At 27.7% G+C, this 26,433-nt stretch overlaps 1 protein-coding gene across 2 annotated transcripts in view; it reads right to left on the reverse strand.

The window, feature by feature from the left end:
• Positions 1-13,780: 13,780 nt before the first annotated feature.
• The window catches only part of LOC107442615 (gamma-aminobutyric acid receptor subunit beta-like), a 299,127-nt gene continuing 286,474 nt past the window's right edge, over positions 13,781-26,433 (reverse strand). For both annotated transcript variants that reach the window (XM_016056221.4, XM_071188358.2), the window contains one exon: positions 13,781-14,580. In XM_016056221.4, coding sequence (XP_015911707.1) covers positions 14,320-14,580 — 261 coding nt within the window. In that variant the 3' untranslated portion in view covers positions 13,781-14,319. The remainder of the gene's footprint in view (positions 14,581-26,433) is intronic.

Below are 26,433 nucleotides of genomic sequence, written 5' to 3' on the forward strand. Positions count from 1 at the left end.
TGGATCAGTTAAATCTAAGGAATGATTCTGGAAATAAATTATGCCTTTAGTGTTTTCAGGGAAAAGATAAATTTTATAGGTATTACAATTTTTGCAAGAAATAAGCTATTTTTAATTGTGGAAAAATTCAACTAATGCAGGACACAAATTTAACAATTTCATATGAACTAAAATCTCAAGAAAGGAAAGTTACAGAACTAGTCACTTCTCAAACACCTAAGAATAAGTTGAATGTTTTAAAGGAAAATTTAGATACAGCACTTCAACTTATTAGAGAGCAATAAACACCTAGAAATTGCGCTAATAAGAAAATCATTTAAGGATGTTGCTGTTGCACAAGCACTTATAACAGCAGGGAATAAAAAGTTAAAAATGGCAAAAGATAAATAAGCAATTGCTTTTAGAATTTCATTCCTTATTTCTATTTTTTTCCTCTCAGATCTGTATATCTATCTTAATATACATAAGCAATTTAAGGGCCATGTGGAAAATTATTGTCTCTTTCTATTACTGAGTAGAAAACAGGATTGCTAATATTATTCAAATCTTCGTGAATGTGGATCGGGCATGATCACTTTTCTTTGCATTATTCATTAAAAAATTGTGAACGAAGTCTTTTTCTAACTTTGAACACATTGTGGAAAAGTGATTAACTTCATGTGGCCCGAGAATGACGTTTAGTTTATATTTTCAAGAAAGTGAACACCCACTGCATCTTACCCTAAAAATAATTGTTATACTTATCCTTTTACTGAATCTCTTTATCTATGTTATTGAGTGCATGTGTGGCAGTGATTTTGATTTCTCAAATTTATTGCTCTGACACTTAGACACAAAGGGTTGATGACTCCTAATATGACGCTTTAATCATATCTAAAAGTTATCTCAAATATAGAGAAAAGATTTGCATCTTTGCTAACTTACTGATGAAGCTTTTGAATTATTTATATTATAACTCTCTCAATTTTTGTTTATAGACTGTGGTGCTTTTCAAACTATATAAAATACTAATTTTGCAATATGAAACTTAAATATTTTTCTTAATTTGATATACTTATGTATGCTTCGTAAAACTTAACTATTTTTAATTAGTATTTTTGAGCAAAAGTAGTCAAAAAGTATTTTTTCAACTTAAAGCTACCATTTTTTTCGAAGATGGATTTAAATCTGAATACGTGCCATGAAAATACTGCTGTATATTTTCAGCTTTTCTCAGTTACTTAAAGTTTCATTTTTTCACTAATATTGTTTCAAAATGTCATATTCATTTAAACTTCATTAATATCTGATTATAAACTTGCTGTAAATATTCCATTTCGTAGATTTTTTGGTTTTTATATGTATAATTTATGATTCTTTATCTTTTGAAATATGAACGCACAAATTCTTCTTTCATGTGCGCTAACATTATGAAATATATGTTATTTTATATCTAATGCAAGAAGTTCATGCATTTTAAATAGAGGCTTTCTGTATTGTAATATCTATAGCTTTTTCCAGCTTTATTAAAAAATAATTGCTTTCATACTCTTTATGATTACCTTTGACCTAAGTATTGTTCATATGTACCTTAACAGGCTTTTATATCCTTAACAGTGTATTTTATCTTACATCTTCAGTAAATATTTTATTTAAAGATTTATCTTAATATTTGTTTATAAAACTATTGGAAATGGCAATACTGATGGTTTTGAAATTTTTTTATGAGCTGCTAAATATTTTTTTAAACTAGTATTTGTATGCTTAGGTCTTGCTATATATCATGCTGTTATTTTTAGCTTATTTATGTGTGACTGTTATGAACAAAATGAAGAGAGCTTGATTCAATATGAGTAGTTTTTTTTAAAAATAAAGTTATTTTATTTTCATAATGTTTCACTCTTTGACATTAATAGTTATCAAACTTAGGTGCTATAAGTTATAAAGTTTGCTGTTTTGAACTACGTTCTTTTTTAAGTTTTTGCTAATTACTAGTTGAAATAACCAGAAGTTGTTAATCCTTGCATTAAGTCTGATGGCAAGAAATAGTTTGTGATGTATTTGTATTTTCTAAGCTTATGATTCCTTATATGCAATTTTTTATTTTGTGTAACTTTTCTACTAGTTTTGCTTATGTAAAACACAGTTTCCTGTTTACACAATTCTTATTTGTTAAATGCATTTAGCATAGTGCTTAATCTTACATGTTCAAAGATGCTGTGTTACTTTTGTTGATGCTTTCATAATTTCCCTTGTGTAATAACAGGAAAAAAGTCCAAACAGTGTATTTATGCTCAAGAAAATCCCATTTTTCCTGAATTACTTAGCTATTATTTAATCTTATCCAAATATAATTATTGTGCACATTCATTGTTAGCAGTTTTTCATTGTCAATAATATTTAACAATCGAAATCTGTAGGATAACTGATTTATATTTAAAGAAATTGATTTTGATTTGTTTGTATTAGATATCAGTTTTAAACTGGGATTTAAATCAAATTTAAAATTGAAGCTACCAATAAATGTCTTTATTTAAACATTCCATTTAAGAGAAATGTTATGTCTAAAGGATTTGTAAGGCTGAAATATGGCTAAATAAACTTTTTTTAGGTTAGAGAATTGTTTTAATTACAAATACCACATTTACTCTTGATTGCATCTTACTTTTTTATTATTCTATTTTGAAATTCTGTCAAAGTAAGTAGTGATTCCAAGTAAAATTTTCACACTATAGTGCATTGAAAAGATATTTAAGTATGTTCATATTTTAAATTACTAATTATATATTACATACAATAAATAGATTTTCATCTTTAAGTAAATATTTTTTGAAAACTTATTTAAAGTTATTTTAGTATTTCTAAATGCACATAAATTAGTGTAACATCATTAAGTCTAACATACTAATTATTGTATTTTATGCATTATGTTTGCCCTATGTATCATCTGATAGATTTTACTTATTGCTCAAGTCTTTGTTGTTTGTTCCAATTTGCTTGATTAAATTAAAGAACCGTATTATAAACTTTCGCTTTTCATAAAAAATTTGTTATATCAAATAATATAGTGTGACTAGTCTTTGTTCTGACTAATTAAAAAAGGAAATAGTGAAACAATTAGAAATAATGGGATAGTAAAAAACACAAATATACACAGTTGTTATATTATAATGTATTCATTATTGGTCAAAGTTATTTTAATCAGCTTGCAGAATGCTGATCTTAATTGATACCCCTTATTTATTAAGAAAGAAAAAACTTTTGCTTTTGCAAGAAATAGTACTTAAGTTTAACCAAAATATATTATAGTATTTTGTCTTGGCATATTGTAAGATTTTATTTTAAAGTACATCTGGCCTTACTAAGTTTAAATTCATTTTTAATTTATTTATTAAAAATTATTTCTAATTTTTTATTCATTTATTTTTATATTTATTTGGTATATTTGAATACATTACTTACAGTTTATTTCAATATAAAATAAATTGCATTCAATATAAAATTAACAAATAAAAAATTAATACAATGAAATTAAAGTTCTGTTTCTTACTACTTAGCAACATTTTTTAAAGAAAATAGGTAATGAGAAATATTTTTTCCATGTAATTTTGTGAGAAGAATAAGTTAAAATATTTTTTACAATTAATTACAGCTATTCAAGATCCAGAAATAGTTTTGTAAAAATTAGAAAACAATGACTTTAAAAAAATGACTCTAAGTATGTTAAATTTTCATTAAGGCCAGTTGTGAAAAATAATTTTTTATGGAAATATTTATAATGTTTCACTAATTTACTGAAAGTAAATGAAGGCTCTTTATAAAAGTGCAATAGTTTTCTTATTACACTTGTGTTTTTCATTAGGACTATCTCCTTATATATATATATAAATAACAGTCAAATGCATAAGCTAAGCTATAAGCTAACTTAGTGAAAGTTTTGTGTAATAATTCCATTTAAACTGTAGATATTGCATTCAATTGGCAGATGCCTGTATTTATTTATATGATTATGGAAAAGAAACATTAAAGTATATTTTGCTTATCAAACTTTTATTTCATATGATAAACAAGGAAAAATATACATGTTTAAACAAATACACTGAAGGCAGAACACTATTCTTTTTAAATAATACTTAATAATTTGATACACACAATCCATTTCATTGCAAAGCTACATGTGCTAATAATATTAAATATGCCATTTGTCATATTTATACTATTTTCTTTTAAAGTGTTATAAACTAAAACTTTTTCTTAAAAAAAATTGTGATACTGTTTTGTACAAATCATATCTTTCTAACCAGTTAATATTTTTGGCATGGAAGTTTTTTGGCACTTAGTTACATGTTTAGTTATTGATTCTAGTGAGTTTTATCTAGTTTTTTGCTTTGTGTTTAACAGTCCCTTCATATTAAGTAGGACATGTATATCCATAATCTATCACAAATATATATATTCTTAGTTTCATCACAATTCAATTAAATGACTTCTAATTTTCAACTCCTCACAGTTAAATTACATTTCATTGTTTCAATCTGTTTAATACCACTTATTCACTACACATTTCAAAATCAGAAAAGGAGATCTATAGACTAGCTAATCTTTATACTAGTTTCTTGAAATAAAAACAAAGAAGAGAATACTCTTTACCAGTTTTAAATATTGTCATGCATTTACTATGTATGAACATAGGTTGTATATTTAATTATGTCTTTTAGTTTTCTGTACTTGACAGAAAATTTATAATATATAGATTTTTATTATGTATATACATCTGAGTCATCCAGTTGCAAAACTAAATTTGCAACATCCAGATTTTTATCCCCTGTATAAAACATAGATTAAAACTGAACATAAGTTGTTGTATGCCTGTTAAGTTTGTAAAAGGAATTGTTTTCATTTATATTAAAAATAATTGTTAGTACTTAGCAAGTTTTGCAACAATGTGACTCTCATATATCTTACATAAATTATTATATATTATAAAACAATAGTTATATTAGAATTTTTAAAGATACCTTTTGAAAGCTTTGATGAATAGATTTACATATACAAATAGTTAAGACTTATTAATCAAGTAAAGAAATTTAAAGATTGGTATTGAATGACTTAAAATTCGTTGGACTTTGAGAAAATTAGATAGATTTCAATGAATCTCATTGGTTTTTATAATTTTTAATACTGTTCATTTTAAATTTTACAAAGAAGCAAGAAAAATATTGGATATTGGATTGTGAGTTCTATGTTTGGGGAATTAGAAGCAAAACCTATGTAAGCAGAAACTTTTGGCATTTTATATTAATGATTTGTTTACTTTTTATACTTCATTTTCAAAATTCAAGTACAGAGTAAGCACAAAAGATGAACAGTTTAATGATAAACACATTTGCTTCTATACTAAGTGCGACATTGCAAAGAACAACTGAATACATTTAGCTTTCATCTCAAATTTTGGAGATAGGTTACCACCATTGGACTGTTTAATGTCTTTTTTTTTAGGCCAAAAGATAGTGACCGAATTTAAATTTAATTTCTTGTCAATTCAATTTTAATTGTCTAGTAACCACTTAATTTTCTTCCAGAAAGGTTTGTTTATGAATTGCTATATTCAGTTCAATATTAAAATGTTGAACTTTTTGTTGTATTAGTAGCAGAAAGTTGTGTTTAAAATATATTTCCTACACAAAAGCTTGAATTTTTTTCTAGATCGACACTTAATCATGGTCAAAAGCTTTTTCAGTGATGCATGTTCTGCTACATTTAGATGAAATATCTTTAAAACTTGAATTGAAAACTAAATGCTTTTACCCTGGAATGATTAACTTAGTATTTCATCCAGGTTAATTTTAATGCATTGTTTAAATTTTTTTGACGCACATCTTATTTAAAAATTTAAAAATTTTAGAGTAATTAATTTTTTACAATTTCTTTCATAAGGTAAAATATATGTATAATCAAGTTACACAACTAATTAATTATTAAATAGTATAAGTAGTTCTTAATAACCATACGTTAGTATAAATAATGGCAAATAGTTAGTAGATATAATAAATAGTGTTTTCAGGAATACATTTCTTAATTTTTCTTGACTGATCTTTTTGTAGTGTATACACAGCAAATGCATTAGAAACGTTTTATAAATTTCTGATCAAGAGTAGATTTCTCTCGTTCTACAAATTAAAATAAAATTATTCTTGAATGAGGTACCGTAATGAATATTATGCTCTCTATATTAACTCTTTGTTGAGCAATATCTGGACGTTTCTGTTTTAAAATATTCTGCTACTGTGAAATCTAGTTCTTATATAAACTGCAGATATTTTAGGTATGTACATGCTTGTATATTCATTATCACGACATTAAGTGCTGGATAAAAATCTAAAATGTCATCAGATATAGAATTATTTTACATATTCCTATGGATATTTCTCATCAGCTTTAGGTAGAGGACAGCGTTGCGCCATCTTATGTGTTTAATGACTCAGAAGGATTTTTATTCAGGTATATGATGTGTATTAATAAGATATTTTTTTTATTAGAAATTTTCTTGCCTTTTTATTGGCACTTTCTTGCTCATAAATTAAGTAAGATTAAATTAGTTTTATTAATAATAGTCATAATTATCTAATTAATGGTTATAACTTATAGTATTAGAATTGAGAAGATATAAGAAACTCATTACATAAGAAAGGTTTTTTGTTGATAGCTAATGGAGTTTAATTATTTGGAAGGTACTAAGGGGAATGCAAACAAATTTCTCATACCAAATATTTAGACTGAAGGAAAACAGATTATGAATAAATAATAGTATTACTACCGTAGTTATGATTTATAAAATATTTTTACTCTTATTGGTAAGAACTACACTGTAGGCAATTAAATAGGTATAGAAACAACAAATCTGCTTATGTGTTTTGAGTATTATTTAATGGCAATTTTAGTCCGGAAAATATTTTCCTTTCAATGCCTTTCTGTTTTCAATTCATTTATTGACAATTTGTAGTTAATATTTAACAACATACTCGTTAATTCTGAATCCCGTGTGCATAATACATTCTATGTTTTCCTTTCACAGATTGTTTCTTTTTCATTCTCCAAATAAAGTTAATAAATGCAGAATAATCTTCATATTTTACGTTTACACAAATTTATCGTAACTAGCAAATAAAAATTTTATAAGAATTGCTTAAGGTATAATAATTATTTATTTACATATTAAATCATGTGGGAGTTTTTTTAAAATTTCTTTGCTTATTTTGTTGCCTAAAATCTGTTTACAACATTAATTTTTGTCTTGGTGCCAATTTCTCTTTCTAAATATGTTCTTTTATAATATATATTTTTTCGTGTAACTAGTATGAATACAAAATTGTAATGCAATTGCCCCTGCAATTGAGCTATAAATATCTTATTACTTAATAGTGATTGATAAAAAAATGAGAATGTTGCTTCTTCATTAGTTAATGTATTTTGTAAAAATTATTAATTGGTTACTCAGTTGAAATTGATTAAGAGTTATTAATGTTTGTTTGGATAACTTAGCAAATGTTATTGAAAGCTTTTTGCACAAAAAGTATGCATTTTTAGTTCCACTATTTATTTTATAAAAAATAGGTAAATTTTTTGTTTTGAAATTATTCATGAGTACCTTTAATTTTATTAAGATTTTTAACATTCTTTAACTTTGATTTCCATTTGCATTAATTTAGATTTATACCGCATTGTAAAGTTATTAATTTTTTTAAGATAAATATTTGTTAGCTTTCTTATTTTTTTAAAAAAAACCCATATATCATAAAAAATCAATTATTTAACAGTAAATTCTTTCTGCTGGAACCTAGTTTCTAAAATAGTTTAGATTTTTGAGCAAAGAAAACAAACTGATTTCATTTTTCATTTATGTTTGTTTGGGTTGCTTAGCAAATGTTATTGAAAGCTATTTGCAGAACAAGGAATACAGACTTTAAATTCCACTAATTATTTTATAAACAATAGGTACATTTTTGTTCTGAAGTTATTCATGAGTACTTTAAATTTCATTGAAGATTTGTAACATTCTTTCATTTAGATTTTCATTTTCATGGATTTAGATTTATATTGTATTGTAAAGTAATTAATTTTTTTGAGATAAATATTTATTAACTTTCTTATTTTTCTTATATAAAAAATCATATATCATAAAAAATCAATTATTTAACAGCAAATTCTTTCTGCTCGAACACAGTTTTTAAAATAGTTTACATTTTTGAGTATAGATTAAAAAAAAAAAAAAATAAAAAAAAAAGAAAAACAGATTTTATTTGGCATTTTGTATAAAACTTAAAAACAATTCTGTGATAGATAGAAGTATATATATTTTTTTCTGAAAAGCTGCGAAATTATTTTTATCTAAAAGTGGACGAAAAAGTTGGAATGCTTTTGAGAATGCGTCAAAAATATGCATTTTAAAATACAATGTTTAATCTAATCTCTATCTAAGGAATATGAATAAGAAATTATTAAAACAACTAGATTTCTGAAAATTTCATATTTTTTTTAAATTCCTTAAAACTTATCTAAAACAAAATTTGTTTTTTTAAAGCATTAGCTTTAAGATGTTAAACAACTAGATTTCTGATTAAAACAACTAGATTTCTAAGAGTTTAATATTTTTTTAAATCCTTTAAAATTTATCGAAGACAAAATTTATCTTTTTAGAGCATTAGTTTTAAAATGTGATGTGTGTATGTAATGTATGTATGTCATGTGATGTATGTAAATCATAATTTTGTTTGAAATAAAATTCATTTTAAACTTAATCTTTTTATAAGCTGAAGCATACATTTGATCATAAAATTTTAAGTATCGATGTGTTTTTAATTTTAATAAGATGTAATTTTTTACTGAAACAAGACGTGTGAAACTTATTAAATTTATGAATTTAAAGTAATAATAATATAACTTTTCAATTTTTCAAAAATATTACTACCAAATGACCTATTATAAAACAGTTTCTCTATGTTTAGGAAAAGTTCTGGAAATACGTTGGCTATTATGCTCTAATTGCAAATCGTAGTCAAAAGTTGCAAGTTATATATGCCAAAAACATTCTAAAAAGTTCTATAACTCTTAGAAATTCTTGAGCAATGTTTAATAAGTATATTTTGATTATTTAAAATTTCAACAATTTAACAGTTCTAAATTTGTAATAAATTTTAGGGCATTGCTAGAAAAACTAATTATTTTAATTCTAATTTATAGTTTTCTAAAAATGTGCATTTTGCTCTAGCTATGATAATGCAAGCGAAATGTATATTTTATTTGGCAATAATTGATTTTTCGTTTTGCACCATTTTATTTTTCTTCGTCTTTTCATTGTATTTTTTTTTTAAATAATTTTTCTAACAAAAGTTTTCTATAATTTCGCTTTTTCCCTCTTAATTCTGCAAAATTTTTTGAAAAATTTATTTTTTTAATATTTTTATAAACATTGCACACATTTGAGAACTTTGAACCCAAAGTATTAGTTTTAACTCATTCAAAAGTGGAAGATACATTGGTTTTTGTATCACCACAAAGCGCATACGACTGCAAATTTTATTCAGTGTTTCCGGAAATAAAATCTTTCATATTCATTAAGTTTATTCTTTTTTTCTTATATTTTCCCCCCAATTTATTTAAAAACTTAACATCATGCATTTTTTTCTTTTAATTTTTTGATTTTTTTTTCTAAAATTGAGGTTATAGTTTGAATAATTAAATGTTAAAATTAGATTGTAAGGCATTTCCTTCGAAAATTTACTTTATTAAAATTAACTTTATTATAAATGTAATGAAAATCATACATTTATCAGAAATTGCATTAACTATATATATGCCATTAAATATGTAGTTGAATCGGTTAAAAATTAAAACATCATTTAAAATTTGCGAAAATTTATTTCATCCATACGCACATCAATGTAAAAAGCCCTTATCTCCTTAATTTGTATCAATCTTTAAACACATAGTTTAAGAACAGAGTTCTCCATTCTGCTTTTTATTGAATAATTATGTACTAATAATCTTAATTATAAAAGCAAAGCAAATTTTAGAAAATATCACTGTGGTATTCCCACTTAAATTTTAGATTATCTTACATTAATCTTTAAGTCTGCATAACTTTTTGTTTTAAATTTCAATTCGTAATATTCGTAAAGGAAATTTTGATTATACTTGAAAAATTTTAATAATTTGGATATCTCCGTAAATAATTCGAGTAAATATTTAAATTTGTGAACGGTTTGACTCTTTTTCTTTATTTAATGCATTGGATCAAGTAATGCATCATGTTACCTCTTTTTTTTAATTTTCACATTTTTTTAAAAATAGAAGTGCATGTTGTACATAAGTTATTCACAAAACTTAATTGGATTTGATTCACAACATTAAATGTAAACATCTTATAGAATATTTAAAATGTCATAATTGCACGAATATCTTAAATAGTGCAATATTTAAAAATAATATTAAATGAGCTTTTTAATAATTATTTGGCACATTTAATACTAGATTACCTGATATATTTATCAGGGGATTATTAATTAGCTCTTCGTTGATACAATATTTTATATTATGTTTTATTTTGTAACATTTAGCACAGCTTATGTTATGGAGATATTTTTAATTGAACTAATATAAAAAAATGAAGAAGAAAAATCCAGAATTTTGGGTGCATAAAACCACTATAGTTTAATAAATCACGTTATTAAGCAAACTGCTTTATAGTGCAGGAACAGATTTTTGGATTTTTATACTTGCATACCCCTCACTATACATATTGCGATATATAATATATTAATATGCACTTTTTTCCACCATCTGTTCCCTAACTATATCTTAGACCTTTAATCTAAATTAATATTTTTAAATGTATAAATTATAAATTTTTAGCGTTTGCATGTGATATTATGGTTTATTAAACCCACTATTTTCAGTTAATTAAATTTCGCACAAATTACTTTTTTTGGTATTTACTAGGTGTAAATGTAAGTGGTGAAAGGATTCTGATTTTCTGTGTTATTTTCTAACATTTTAAAAGTTTGAATGCTTTTTTTTCCTAACAGATACCTCAACAAACCATGCACTGGTTAATTTAAAACAAGTTAGTATTTTGAATAATGTAGATATAACATGCAAAAATTATCTGTACGTTTCCACACAACACAAAAAGTACAATTCATATTTCAGAAATATTTCTTTAAAATCTTTTAAACGTTCAAAAACCTTACAGAATATTTTTACTTTCTAACACGGTAAAATGTTTGCATTACTTTTCTAAAATTGTATATTTGTGACGATGGAAACTGTAATCTCATCAAATAAATTATGGAAACATTTCAAAAACGTTTCAAATGTTGATGATGTCTGTCTTTAGCGAAGCTTTTTTTTCTAATGAAAATTGCCGCAAAAGGCAATTTTATATGAGACCTTATAACCGTAGTTACTGAAAGTTTTTTGTAATTTTGGTTTTGCTTGACAATATTCATTTTCCACCTTACTTATAACTGGTTTCAGTACTTGTACTACTACGGAAGTAATTCTTCTTTCTGCTAGTTCCGGTTACATTGTAACATAACCTGTTAAATCTACCATATATTCTAAAGTACTGTAATGAGATGTTCAATATTAAATTTTTTTCCAAACATTGTGTGTGCAATAATGTTTCTAAAAAATATCGTTGCAATGATAGAAACCGTCTTGTCATTAAATAGATTTCGGAAACATTCCATAAATGTTTCAAACGTTGATAATCTGAATATTCACTGGTGCTTTTTTTTCCAGGTCGACGAATTTACCAATTTCCTAGTTAAAATAATAACCATTGCTTGCGATGTTCATTTCCCTCATAACTAAAGAACTTATATATCTAATTCTTATGGCTATGAGAGTAACTCTTACTGTGTGTTCCGGTCAAACTGCAACATAGGTTCTTGTAATATCGACTTATTATTCCAAAGGTTAGTAAACAGACAGTGTTATTTAGTGAAAAGATTATAATTATTTTGTAATTTCTACTTGTATCTCACTCAATCAACGAAATCTAAATGATGTAAAAAGACTCAAAAAGTTTAGATGTGTAACCTTATATATTATCTTAGAGATTACAACCCCAGAAATACACTGGTTATCATAAATTAAGGAAAAATCACAAAAATAGCGATAACTCTTTCAAAAGTAAGCCAAACCGTGCAAAATTTGCATATGTTGTCCACTAAGAGTAGCTGAGTAAAATTGCAATATGCAAATTAGTGGCGCTGCACTCGGCTTACGTCATCTGCCTGGAGCATAAAAGTCCAAGTTTGAGAGAAAGCACACAAATTTTACTGTGATTGCGACATTGAAAATCTGAGATAGCCAATTCGTAATAATGACCTCTAGGCATCATTTGCCTGAAGAACTACGATGGAGAGCCATCGGGAGACTAGAGGCAGGGCAGAGTCAATCAGAAGTGGCCAGATGGCTAAATGTGAGTCCATCTGTGGTTCATAGACTTTGGAGGCAATTTCAAACCACAGATTCGGCATCTAGGAGGTTCAGTCAAGGACGGCCAACTGTTACGACCAGTGCCGATGACCGATATTTGACATTAAGTGCACGCAGGAATAGAACCGCTACTCCGACACATCTTAGATCCTCTCTTGCTGCAGCCACCGGAAGGTTGGTGTCAACGTCAACTGTGCGCAGAAGGCTCCACGAAGGTGGTCTGTATGCGAGACGACCAGCCATTTGCGTGCCGCTCACATCACGCCATAGGAGAGACCGTTTGCAGTGGGCCCGACAACATGTCCACTGGACGTCAGATCAATGGAGGCCTGTTCTCTTTACGGATGAGTCCAGGTTTAGTCTAGAAAGTGACAGTAGACGTTATTTGATATGGAGAGAACCTGGGACCCGTTATCATCCATCAAACATCCGTGAAAGAGATGCATACGGAAGAGGCAGTGTCTGTGTTTGGGGAGGCATATCCTTAGGAGGGCGCACATACCTCCATGTCTTTCCAAGGGGAACCGTGAATGCTCAGGTTTATCGAGACAACATCCTTGATGCTTATGTGCGCCCATATGCCGGGGCAATTGGTGATTGCTTCCTGTTACAGGACGATAATGCAAGACCACACAGAGCTCGCATTGTTGATGATTATCTTCAACAGGAAACAATTACTCGCATGGAGTGGCCAGCTCGATCCCCGGACTTGAATCCTATCGAGCACGTTTGGGATGCTCTAGGGAGGCGTGTATCTGCCATCAATCCGCCCCCTCAGACCCTTGCCACGCTTGCAACTGCTTTACAAGAGCAATGGCTCTCACTTCCTATTGAACTGATAGACCGCATAATTGAAAGCATCACACATCGCTGTTTGTGCTGTATTGCTTCTAGAGGCAATCATATTCCATATTAAAGGTACTTTTTCTATTGCAAACCGATACTTCCAATTTGTTTATTTTATACATGTGCTAATTTCTATACTACTATTAATGTCTGATAATTTCTTTTTATGTTGTTTAATACCTTACTATGTGTTGTATATTGTGGGTAAGTTTCATAAAATTCCATGTGTAATTTCTTGAGTTATCGCGATTTTTGTGAATTTTCCTTAATTTATGATAACCAGTGTATTTCATTTGCGAAGAAAAGGCTATATTTCAAAGATTACAAAACAAAAACATTTCTGAAAGCATATGTAATGCTCGTTGTGAGAAAAACATGAACTGCTTTTTTGAATTCTAATGTTCTGAGGCACAATAAAATAATGGTGGTAATATTTTTCGTTTTTAATCAATTTCTGTTTGTAATAAATTCCCGCTGAAATTCTTGTTGTTCAAGGTATTTATGATGATAAAAATATAAGTAATATTTGAAATGAGCCTTTCACGATGTTTGAAACTTAAAGGGAATTATCAATTGCACTTTACCATGAATATCCAGTTTGCTTTTTGTGTTGTATGCTGATGTTTCATAGTAAGGCTATATTGTAGATATAAAATACGGAAATATTCTTGAAATATTCTTGAAATATTAAATGTAACTTTTTGTGCTGTGTTGGGCTAAATCAAAACTTAATAGTTGAGCTTTGTGCCGAATTCGGTTGTGCTAACAATATTCAACGCGTGCAGTATTAAATCGACGAATTCATGTACTCTATTTCGTGATCAGGTATTGTGATAGAATTTCGTATCAACTTACATCAATAATTGCCTAAATCTTAATTGAATTTTTTACTGTGTGAGCATTTCTGTTTGTTAATCGGGATGGTAACGACTAGGTCTAAATATTATCGATGTACTTTTTGCAAATTCATGCATAATTATTTTTGACAAGTTAAGACAGCGCAAGGTTATCCTCTCCTAAAGTATCGCTGATGTGTAAATAGATAATCCAATAGGTTAGGTTAAACGAGATGAAAATCACTGGAAACACCAGACGGGAATATTTGTCAATGTCGCTGGGGAGAATGCCAAATAAACCCTCTGGTAGCTTGGGCGCTCCTGCTTCCATCTCTGAAGGGTTTTTGTGCAAGTTTTCGACTATAGCAGGCCTCATCGGTATTCTTGGGTCTGGAAACTTCGTTCGTGGATCATACTGAAAAGAAAAATAAAGCATATTTATTTAAATGAAATATCTTCATTCATTATCACCGTTAATTGTTAACTTAAATTAGAATATTTTTAACGGAAAGTTAACTGGAGGAGTTTAATAACATAAAATTAAGTTGGTGTTTAGAAATGTAAACGGAAAATATGTTTTGTTGGTGTGTATTTAACCAAACTAAGATAAAAAATTAGATTTATATTCATAATTCTATTTTACGTTGTAAATAAACACAATGTAGCATATTACTTATAATTTGTTCCATGTTGTCTTGAGTTTATTATTTAAAAAAACGCCATTAGTGATAAGGACCATTCTCACTAGATGAGATTTTCTTCGCATGCGAACGAGAACCTTATTGGCGAGTTTTAGTGGGTAAATATTTTCCACTAAGGTATTCAAGCCAGAGGCTGAACTATATAACTGAGCGGAATAAATCAATCGTTGTTTGTACCATTCCTATTGGACGATTCATATACCCATTCCAATATAAATGTATTCCTATTGGTAGTTATCTGTCATTGATTGATAATTAATGTAGTACCAGTGGACAGGTAAAGTCCAGTGACGTCAGCTTAGAGGTGAAAAATATCGCAGGGAGTGAGAATGGTTCTTTAAATTGGAAAAAAAAAAGAGTGATGATTTATAGCTAGGTGTTGAACTGGTTGTATTCCTAAACCAGTTTTGCTTGTTCCTGTCTGAGGATGAAAATTCCCGTCCCTATGCAGTGAAAAGTTGTTTAATGTTGAAGAAAATTGAGGTTTATATTTATGTATCGGTAATTTGGTTACGTAGCAAAGTCAACTGGTTAACAGTGGTTGGTTAAGGAGATTGGAAAAAAAAGTTAAAAAAAAAGGACTGAAGTGAAACTCCTTAGGTGGATGAACTGGACTGAGGTGAGAACTGAGGGGAAAAAAACGCTTGATTTGCTTTTTCATTTTGCGAGGTATACTAAACTATGGGAACCATATTTCCCAGATTGCTGCTACCCTCCATATTTTGGGGTCAGAAATCCGAATTCATCATAAAAAAAGATACGTTTATTTACAGATAGTACGTTTTTGTGTCAGATTTCGTAACTTAAAATATCAGCACTAACTAATTGGCAAATTTCAGGTTACCCCCTCGAACTGTTATGATTGTGTCCTAGAATGTGAAGATCCAATCATTAGATCAAAAGTTATTCAAGATGATCCGTTTATTTTTTGTGTGCACTGTACATACGTGAACGTGTAGAATACTTCTTGAAAACGACAAGTCACTCGATTGTGTAATTTACAGTTACTCCATTTTATTAATTACAATAATACTAGTAATTTGAGAATGAACCTTATAGTGGATATGATAATTTGATTTTGCTGTTGATTATTGTTTTTAATTTGGATTTATGGCTAACTAAGCAATTATACAAGATTCAAATTAATGAGAACTTTTCTTAATCATCTATTAAAATTGCATTCTTTGTTATGTAGAGTGCACTTGTGAAAAATGATTAAAAATGGATGAATGCAAGATTTTGAAATAAGAGTTAAGTGACTTTAAGATTATAATCCTGTTTTTATAATGAGGAGACATTTTCATTAGCGACGTTTACACTTTTTAGTTACGCAAGGATAAAAAACGAGTTAATTTAAATAGATTTTTAAAATTACCTTTTGAAGTAGCTGTTTAAAAAACATTCATTTTTAATTAATTTTTAGACATATTTCAGCATTTCATGAAAGATTAAAAGTTATTTCGTAATTTTCTTGAGTTTATAAAGGCATTGTGATGACATAATTCGGAATTGAACTGAAAAAAAAGTGCTTTATTTTTTTTAAAGATGCGCATTTGTTTTTCTGAGAGACGTAATTATTTTAAGAAATTGTCGAACTATTCTGATTGAAAGCATTTTTTGTTTATTAAATTCAAAGGAAATAAACTATGAAAGATAACATTTTATAGGAAATGTTGTTTTGATTGTATTATTAATTCTTTTACTCTCAATCTTGTAATCAGTTTGGGGAACTATTTGTTTATTTTTCTTCATTGAAAATTGTTTTTTTTTGTGTGCACACAATTCAATGGAAACACTGTGCTTATCAGGCAAAACTTTGTATAGTTTGTCTATTGAAAGAACTTCCTAGTTGCAAAGTTCAAGACAGTGTGCATGTTATGGAAATAAGAAATAGCGCAATTCAAGTAGGGGAACTTCTCACTCCTCTGCTTTCTTTTCTATCAAAGACCCAAGCCAAAAAATGTCATAAATATTGACCCAACACATCTAGTTGAAGTAGTTAAAACTCGTAACTACAGTCACAACCACTTCTCCACATGAATGGTGAGGGGAGTTCTTCCTATAGAGAGACTATACAAATGTGTCCACGAAAGCAAATATGTTGAAAGGATTAACTGTGAGATAATTTGGGTGTTTATTTTCTGGAAAGTGGTGAAACATCGTACTAGACTTGTGATATTTACCAAGATATTTTTAAAAAATATAAATTTTTAGTTTTCCATACTTGAAACGTATGAATGAATAATATAACGAAGAAAGATTTTAAAGGCTGTGTTTTTGTAGTGGTCTAAGAAAGGCAAATAAATTTTTTCGCATATCGAAAATAGTTATCAACTGCTTCGTTTTCTGCAAAAAAATTTATAAAGTAATAGAGGATTTTTAACAAAATCAGGAGAAATCTGGCTAATTTTGTCATAACTTTAAAAGTTTAAGGACTGTGTAAGCGGCGCTTTGTAAGAATTTTTTTTGAATTGTTTATCGGCAGTAATGGACAAAAATGCTTAAAATCAAATTTACCAGGCAAAGAGTCATGTATTAAAATATAAATTTTATTACCACTAGTTAAAAAGAAAAAGTGCTAACAAAGTGTCGTAAGACGTAATAATTTTAAGAAATTGTCGAACTATTCTGACTGAAAGCATTTTTTGTTTATTAAATTCAAAGGAAATAAACTATGAAAGATAACATTTTATAGGAAATGTTGTTTTGATTGTACTATTAATTCTTTTACTCTGAATCTTGTAATCAGTTTGGGGAACTATTTGTTTATTTTTCTTCACTGAAAATTGTTTTTTTTGTGCACACAATTCAATGGAGACACTGTGCTTATCAGGCAAAACTTTGTATAGTTTGTCTATTGAAAGAACTTCCTAGTTACAAAGTTCAAGACAGTGTGCATGCTGTGGAAATAAGAAATAGCGCAATTCAAGTAGGGGAACTTCTCACTCCTCTGCTTTCTTTTCTATCACAGACCCAAGCCAAAAAATGTCATAAATATTGACCCAACACATCTAGTTGAAATAGTTAAAACTCGTAACTACCGTCACAGCCACTTCTCCACATGAATGGTGAGGGGAGTTCTTCCTATAGAGAGACTATACAAATGTGTCCACGAAAGCAAATATGTTGAAAGGATTAACTGTGAGATAATTTGGGTGTTTATTTTCTGGAAAGTGGTGAAGCATCGTACTAGACTTGTGATATTTACCGAGATATTTTTAAAAAATATAAATTTTTAGTTCTCCATACTTGAAATGTATGAATGAATAATATAACGAAGAAATCTTTTAAAGGCTGTGTTTTTATAGTGGTCTAAGAAAGGCAAATAAATTTTTTCGCATATCGAAAACAGTTATCAACTGCTTCGTTTTCTGCAAAAAAATTTATAAAGTAATGGAGGATTTTTAACAAAATCAGGACAAATCTGGCTAATTTTGTCATAACTTTAAAAGTTTAAGGACTGTGTAAGCGGCGCTTTGTAAGAATGTTTTTTGAATTGCTTATCGGCAGTAATGGACAGAAATGCTTAAAATCAAATTTACCAGGCAAAGAATCATGTATTAAAATATAAATTTTATTACCTTTAGTTGAAAAGAAAAAGTGCTAACAAAGCGTCGTAAGTTAGAAATTATTTTAATTTTGTACCCATTAGATTGTTAATGTCTGAAAGCGGTTGTAATTTTCATTGGTGATAAATTCTACTTGGCAATAAAATGACAATAAATTCTGCTTATAGCGGCCATTTAAAGGTCAAAACTTGTATTATCAGCCAGCAACGAGCTAGAGTTGAAGTCAGAGTATTCTAACTGCTTGGAAAAGTTGTCGAAATGTTTAATGCGTGAGAGACGCAAGTTACATAAAATGTATTAAAATGAAGTATGAAGTTTTTTAATATTTCCAGTCACTTAAACCCAAAGAAATGCCTCTTGTGTGATATAATGATAGTTTCTTATTTTAACTACCACATCAATATTTAAAATTCTTGAAAAAAATTTAATTTAAATAAATTTTTTTTTATAAAAATATTTTGTAGAATAGTATTGGATTATAACACATTAGATTATATTTGAAGATTATAACCCTGAGTGTGTTATTATCAATGTTATTATTATTACTCAGTTCTCAAAAAACTTTAAAGTCATTAGTCAATTTTACTTGAAGGTTTCATGTATCTTACATAGTTGAATAATCTTTCAAATAAATAAATAAATTGTTTTTTCAAAGGTATTGAAATTATTTAAAAAAATATATACTGCTACAAATTGGGAGTTCGTTTTAAAACAGTAATCTTCATATTTCTCAAATACGCGGATCTAGTAAATAATTAAACGTAATTCCCACTCAAAACTTTTGTTTGGACGTTCTTAATTGGAATTGATATTCCAGAAATGAAGTTCCTCGTCTGGAACTGAGTTATAGACATTGACGACATTTTGAATGTTTTGGATGCTTCGATGATTCTGAAAAGGCAACGAAGTTTGATTGTTTTGGAAGTTGATTTTCTAAAAATTAACATTTAGCTATCGCATGGCTTCATTTTTTAGCATAGTTTTTTACTATTTTAAGCTATTTAAGAATTTTCCTTTTGGGCTTATTGGCTAGCTTGACCAAGGTAAATGTAATAATTCGGTAATGTTACTGTCTCAATTTGACTTTTTGAAAAAGAAAAATATTAATTAACTTTCTTTTATGGGAGTGTTAACAATTTAAATGTGTTCTCAATGCGAAAGTTTAAAAAAATATTGGATCTGTATAATTTTTTTAAACTTAAACAAACTCTTCGTAATGTACTTTATACAAAACATAAACAACTTTATTCAGTTCTACTTGGAAGTTCCATATAGTTTGAGTCGCTAAGTATCTTTATAATGAATCTTTCAAATGATCTAAAATTTTTAAAAAAAAGTGTAAATACTTTCATATATGGGGCATCCGTGTTATAATAGTAACATACATATTTCTCAGATACACGAATCTAATAATAAAATGTAATTCATGTCCACATCTTTCTTTGGACGTTCATAAGTGAAACCTATTCTCCAGAGAGGAAGTTCCTGTTTCTAAACCGAGCTATAGACGTTCGTGACATTCGGAATGTATTGGAGATTTTGATGGTTTTGAGTAGGCAATGGAGTGTGATTGTTTTGGAAGTTGATCTTCTAAAAGTTGTCCCAAAGCTATCTCGTGGCCACGTTTCTTAGCATCGTTTTTTATTTCGAGCCATTTAAGAATTTTCATTTTGAACTGATACTTCTGAAGCTGATTGAATCAGATCGATAAAGTGGTAGGGGAAAAAAAACCCTTTTTCTTCCCATGTACAATGGAAAATATTTTTTCCCGTTTTTGGCTTTTTGTTCTCCTTTTTTCCACTTCAAACGTTCTCACGAGAATGGAACGTTTAACTCCTCCCTTTTTGAATAACGACTTTATTTTTTACCGTTTTTCTCAGAAAGCTTAACTATTTTCTAAAAATATTGTTGTCGCTTCTCTTTGTTTCTTTCGAAAGAAACTTTTTACTTACATTTTGGGATTAAAGATAAAAAGACAGGAAAAGAGGAATGTGACTATTCATGGTACATGATAAAGAGACAAATTTAAATTTTTAATATCTTTCGTTTTATTTTTTATTAGTTTTGCAAAGATTAAAACACTCGAATGCAATTGATTGGAAACTATTTGATGATTATTCTTTGCGAAAAGGATCTGAAGTTTTATATTTGTCTTAAATTGGTGATTGATTTTTCGTTTGTTGTTCTTTTTCTTCTGGCATAGAAAAGATAATGCTACGTTATTAAGTTTTCTTTTTATCAACGAAATTTGTTCTTAGAATCTGGAAATTGCTTTCTTTGCAAAAACTTCTTATCACATTTAAACAGGAGCAAAAAATTACGATTTAAAACCCGTAACTAGAGAATAGATTCTTGAAATCTGCTTTTTCTAATTCAGAGAACTAGGAATGAATTATTTTTTTGCTGTAGTTACTAACAGAATTTGGTTATCTTGTTGTCTTAAGATTAATAACTAAGAAAAAAATTAAACTGCCGATTTCCACATCAATTATATTACAATAAAATGCACAATGCGAGATATTAGGAGCGTCAAATTTCAGAATATTAATTAAAGCTTAAAAAAAAGGTTAAGTTGGCGTACAGCGAATTCTTATCAAAAAGCTGCAGTTGATGCAAGTTGCTTCATGGTAACAAAGAAATTTTATTGTATAAATCGTCAATTATAAACGGGTCAGAGGTGCCATTATGGTTGATCCTTGACTACTTACTACTTATCAAAACTAATAATTTTACATTATATTAGTTAACAGTATTCAGCGTCTCACTCTGTTTTCATTTATTTCATGTTCACCCTGGCCTACATTTCACCAGGAAAATGTTCGAGATCTCATTTTGATAAATCTGGGAAACAATTTTTTTCGTTTTCTGTTGCATGAGAATTTTTAATAGAACATTTCCACATCGTTGATTTCAAATATACGATCGGTTTCTACCTTCAAGCTATATGTTTTTTTAAATGACATTTTTAGTATATTTTTTGACCAAATGTTCAAGCTTAAAAACATTATACGCATCAGGGGGTCATGTACATGTTGCGAAAAGCTTTTAGGGTAGCTGGGGTATATCATCAGGATTAAAATTGCATAGGAACCCATATCTGGAAGCATTATTATACGCCGCTAGAGGCGCTTTTCCATTTATGAACGATTACTCCGCATACTTCTGAACAGTTCAGAATAGGGGGAGAGCCCCTAGCCGCGTATGACTACTTTTCTGTACATATGTTCCTATGCAATTTTAATTCTGAAGATGTGTCTGAACTCCTCCACTTACGCGAGCGATCTCTTTGTATAGATAACGTTTTGAAACTTTCGACCAAAAATAAACTAAAAATGTCATTTTTCTAAACAAAATCTGATTTGAAATCCTCACACCCGAATTAGGCAGGATCAGCATTTGTATAAATGCAACAAAAAAATTCGTTTCCCAGTGAAATCTTTTCTAAACACTCTCCAAAAATGTAAAATTTTTTTGGGCAGTCTGCACAGTAAAAAATTTTTCAAACTGAGTACGTTTAGGTCCTATATATTAGGTCCTATGTATACATGCATCTTATGAATAATGGCAAATTTTAAATTTGGAATTGTTTCTTTACATTTTAATCATTCTTTTAAATTTACCATTTTCCTTAGGTTAGAAAACAAATAACTAACTGTCTAGATATGATAGGTATATAAATCATGTTGAATCATGTGAATCATGATGAATCATGTTTTAAAATATGCGAAAATAGCTTTGTTTCAGTTTCTTTTTAAAGTCTTAAATAATAAAACAAGCATGTGCCAGAAGCACAATCGACTTGTTCTAAAATTTAAGCTGTGCCCCAGGTTTAGTTTCTTTAAAAAAAAAAACTACAGATTTTAAGTCACTTTAGTTCAGGCAAGATTTTAAAATTCAATGTAAAGAATAAAAGAATGGTTGTGAAAAGAAGGGTAGAGTAAAATGTAACCGAAAGCAAATTGAGTTCCTTTAGGGAAAAGGCTTTTAAATTTAAAACATCCTATTTTTTAATTTCATTTAAATGAATATTATTGTCTAAGTATGAGTAAATGTGAGCGAAAGAAAATACACTGTAAAAAATTCCTGATTTAATTACAACAATAAGTACCGGCACTTATGGTGAATCATCCGTAAAACTCATTTTATCGTAAAATCTATTTTTACTGTAAAATATTATACCGTAATTTTTACAGTAATATTTATTAAATTGAAGTGATTCAGTGATTTTGCTGTAATTATTACCGTAAAAATTACGCTATATCAGATTGTTTGTTCCGTAACACGTTCCTGTAAAAACGGATTTTTTAGTAAAATGTACCGGGACATGATTGCCGGTATTTTTTACCGTAATTTGATCCCGAATTTTTTAGTGTAAGTCTGATAAGAAAGAAAATTTAAATTTAGTATTTTAAAGTATTTAAAAAGTATCCAAAACGAACAATACAATATGGGATAGAACTCGTTATAAGTTCATTTTTGAAACTGATAACCACTTTTAAAAATTCGTGGTGGTCAAAATTATTTCTGTAAATCCTGAATACCTGATTAGTAATAAGGAAACCAAAATATTTGTTATTTAACTGGAAGATTAAATTTATATATTTATTCAATGGAAATTAAAATAATTTTTTTTTGTCAAAAAAATTGAAGGAATTTTATTTTATTCTTAATGTTAAGTTAAGACAATTTATTGATCGGTAACTGTCGTTTGCATTATTTAGTTGCAACTTATTGGGATTAATTTTAGTTGATATTAATTTAAAGTATTTATAGTTGGTAACAACACAAACATAAGAACAAAAAAGAATTTATAGTAATATATTATTTAAAACAAAAAAAATATATCCATGATGAAAACGAAAAATATTATAAATATTTTTGCTAAAATTGCCACCCGTTGGAATAATGTTAATCGGTTGACAAAAAACCCCTCAATAGGTTATTATTAATTTGGGGATTAATTTTATGTTAATTTGGAGATTAATTGATGGGATTAATTTTATCTGCTATTAATTTAGAATACTTATAGTTGACACCAAAAATATCACGCATGAACTGAAGAATAAAAAAGAATTTCTAGGTAAGCTATTATTCGAAATGATAAAACTATACTCCTGAAGAAAAAGAAAATATTATAAATACTGGTACTGAAATTAAAATTTTAAAACGTTTAAGCTCCATTAACTGTTGATACAGACAATTAATAAAAAAGATATAATTATAGTTTAATATTAATTTAGAACTACTTCCAACTTTTGTCTTCAATAATATAATTTAAATCCTACATTTTATGAGGATTACTACTAAGTACTTTAAGTACTTTTTTAAACTGGAGGGGAGGTATAAAGATTTTTGAAATCAAGAGACTCAAAAAACTCAAAATTATAAACTGATTTAATTGTTTTTAATACCTTAGCACTATTGCTTATATTTCAATTAAGGTTAAAACTATTTTCAGAAATTCTTCCTGATCCTATTGTGAATCTTATAAATAAGATTTTCCTAATTTATAATCAGTTTTCTTCAGATTGCTGTATACTCCATTAATTATTAATAATATATTAATAAAGTTTTGAACATTAATTTGTTTATAAGTGAAATTGCTATTAAGTTCTTTTGGGATAAGCCTGTTACGTATAAAATAATTTTCAAATAATGTCAAAGTTATTGCTACATTTTCAGTAGTGGTAATTGAGAATTTTGCTAAAGGATCTTTAATATTTTTAATATCAAAATTAATTATGAGGTTCTCACCATCAAGTTAATGTCCTTACCTTTAAATAATTTATTTTGTTTGCTATTGTTTTCAAAATCTTTAAAATAATATTTCCCTTCCATTGGTCTGCACTTCTGAAGGATAATTAAATGGCATTTTTAGTATAAATTCATCGAGATAATTTTTTAAATTACTTATGATTTTAGATAAGGAATTCGGAGCGAAGGCTTGAATTTTGATTCAATAAGCATTAGCTCTTTAAATTAATCACATATAATGACATTCAAATTTCTGGTAACAACATGATTTAGATAAGTGTCATAAATTGGCATCAGTGCTATGGTTATAGTGCTATAGTTGAAAAAAAGCGTTGAACCATATTTTCCAAGAAAAGGATAAAGCGATTTAGATTGAGAAATGATGAATTAGATTTTAAATTTCTCGCATTGCAAACTTACAAATCTAAAACTCGCATTAATGATTTGAAACTGGAAGACATTTTGAAACAACTGTAATTTATATCCAAAAGGAAAAAGAACAATTTCGCAGAAAAGCTGTCTCATGAATTAAAATATAACTAATGAACAATGCATGAAAAATATTTATTAACTTTTCCCTTGAGAGCTACGCTTAAGATAATTTTTGATGTAGTCAAACTGAGTTGGGCAATTGTGGTTCCTCAACTTTGTTTTGTAGAAAATAATTGATTGATTTCTTGTAAATGATTGATTTTCAAGCAATTGAATGCTTGTTATAACAACAAAGTAGGGCAATATTTGATTACTAACAGTCGATTACTTGCAATTGTGATTTCAAGCAAATAACAAATAATTCAATTCGTAAATTTAAGTAATTATACAATTATGGTTGCAATTCTAATAATATTGTGCAAATAATTATTGTTAAAATTGAAATCATAGTTACAAGTAACCATGAATATAAATGTCATTAAAATTAAAGTAAATATGATCACATTAGTAATAAAAGTTTTAAGTATTCATAATCACTATAAGTAATCATAACATTGTTACAAGTAATAATGATTGCAATATTAATCATAATCATATATATTCCTGATTACAATATTAATCACAAGTAATCATAATTGAAATATTAATCACACTTACAAGTATTAAGTATTGCAATGTTAATCAGAATTAGAAGTAATCATGATTGCATTTGTAAATCTAAATAAAAATGATCAAAATCTTTAGTTATGATTACAAGTAATGACTGATTAATGATTAAAGTAATTATGATTATGCATAATCTTTATTGCTACTTTTGATGTAGCTTTATGAGATATTTCCCAGTGAACAGAAATATGTTGTTTCTCCAAGATGAAAATCATGGAGAATACTTGTAATAATGTAATATTAGTAATTGTTACTTGTATTAAAGATTAATATTTTAATTATGATCACTTATTACACTTAATATTATGATTACTTTGAATTAAAATTACAATGCGTTATTAAAATAATTGGGCAACTAGTTTTTAATTACGCGTTATTATACGATGGATAAATTTCTATTTATTATATCCCAAAGTTAAATGAGGTGCTCTTTTTAATAAAATATTGGCGAATCATTAAATTAACAATTTTGAATGATGGAAAATGAATTAAAAGTCATTATTTGAAGTTACGAAAAATAAATTTATAAAGTAAATGATTGAAAATAAGTAACTACAAAATTGGTTTATTTTTTAATACCATAATACACAATGCTGTTAAATCGAAACATTTTATACATTACTTATTTTTGAAAGAACTTTTGAATCAAAATTTTTAATCAAAATAAATAAAAAGTTGTTACAATAAAATCGATAAATACAAAGGTTTATTGTTTTCAGATTTAAACGATCGAGTTCAAACAATTGCTTAATTTCCATCGTTTAAATTCAATTTCCGTTACTAGATGGCGATAACCGAAGCATTGTGATTTCTGAAGGATAAGATGAAAAGCGATTTAGTCGTATTTGGCTGTCAAACATTCTGCAATATTGTAAATACGTTGTCAAACTAGAAGTTAGAGGTAATTTGTATTAAATCCTTAGAATTCGAACACGCGGGTAATCTATTCATTCCTACTAAATTGAAACTCAATTTGCTACATTTGCATGAATTTTGCATTAATCTATTGAAGACTAGAAGAATGTTAGCTTTTTTAAAACTAATTAAATTTCGTACATATAATTTGCTAAATACGTTACAAAATTAAATGCCTTGTAGTATTTATTTTTATTATCGAAATTGCGATCAGAAAATACGTATCATAAA

The sequence above is a fragment of the Parasteatoda tepidariorum genome, chromosome 12 (genome assembly GCF_982258835.1).
Source record: "Parasteatoda tepidariorum strain Cologne lab strain chromosome 12, Ptep-v5.0, whole genome shotgun sequence".
In the NCBI taxonomy this organism is placed as follows: domain Eukaryota; kingdom Metazoa; phylum Arthropoda; class Arachnida; order Araneae; family Theridiidae; genus Parasteatoda; species Parasteatoda tepidariorum.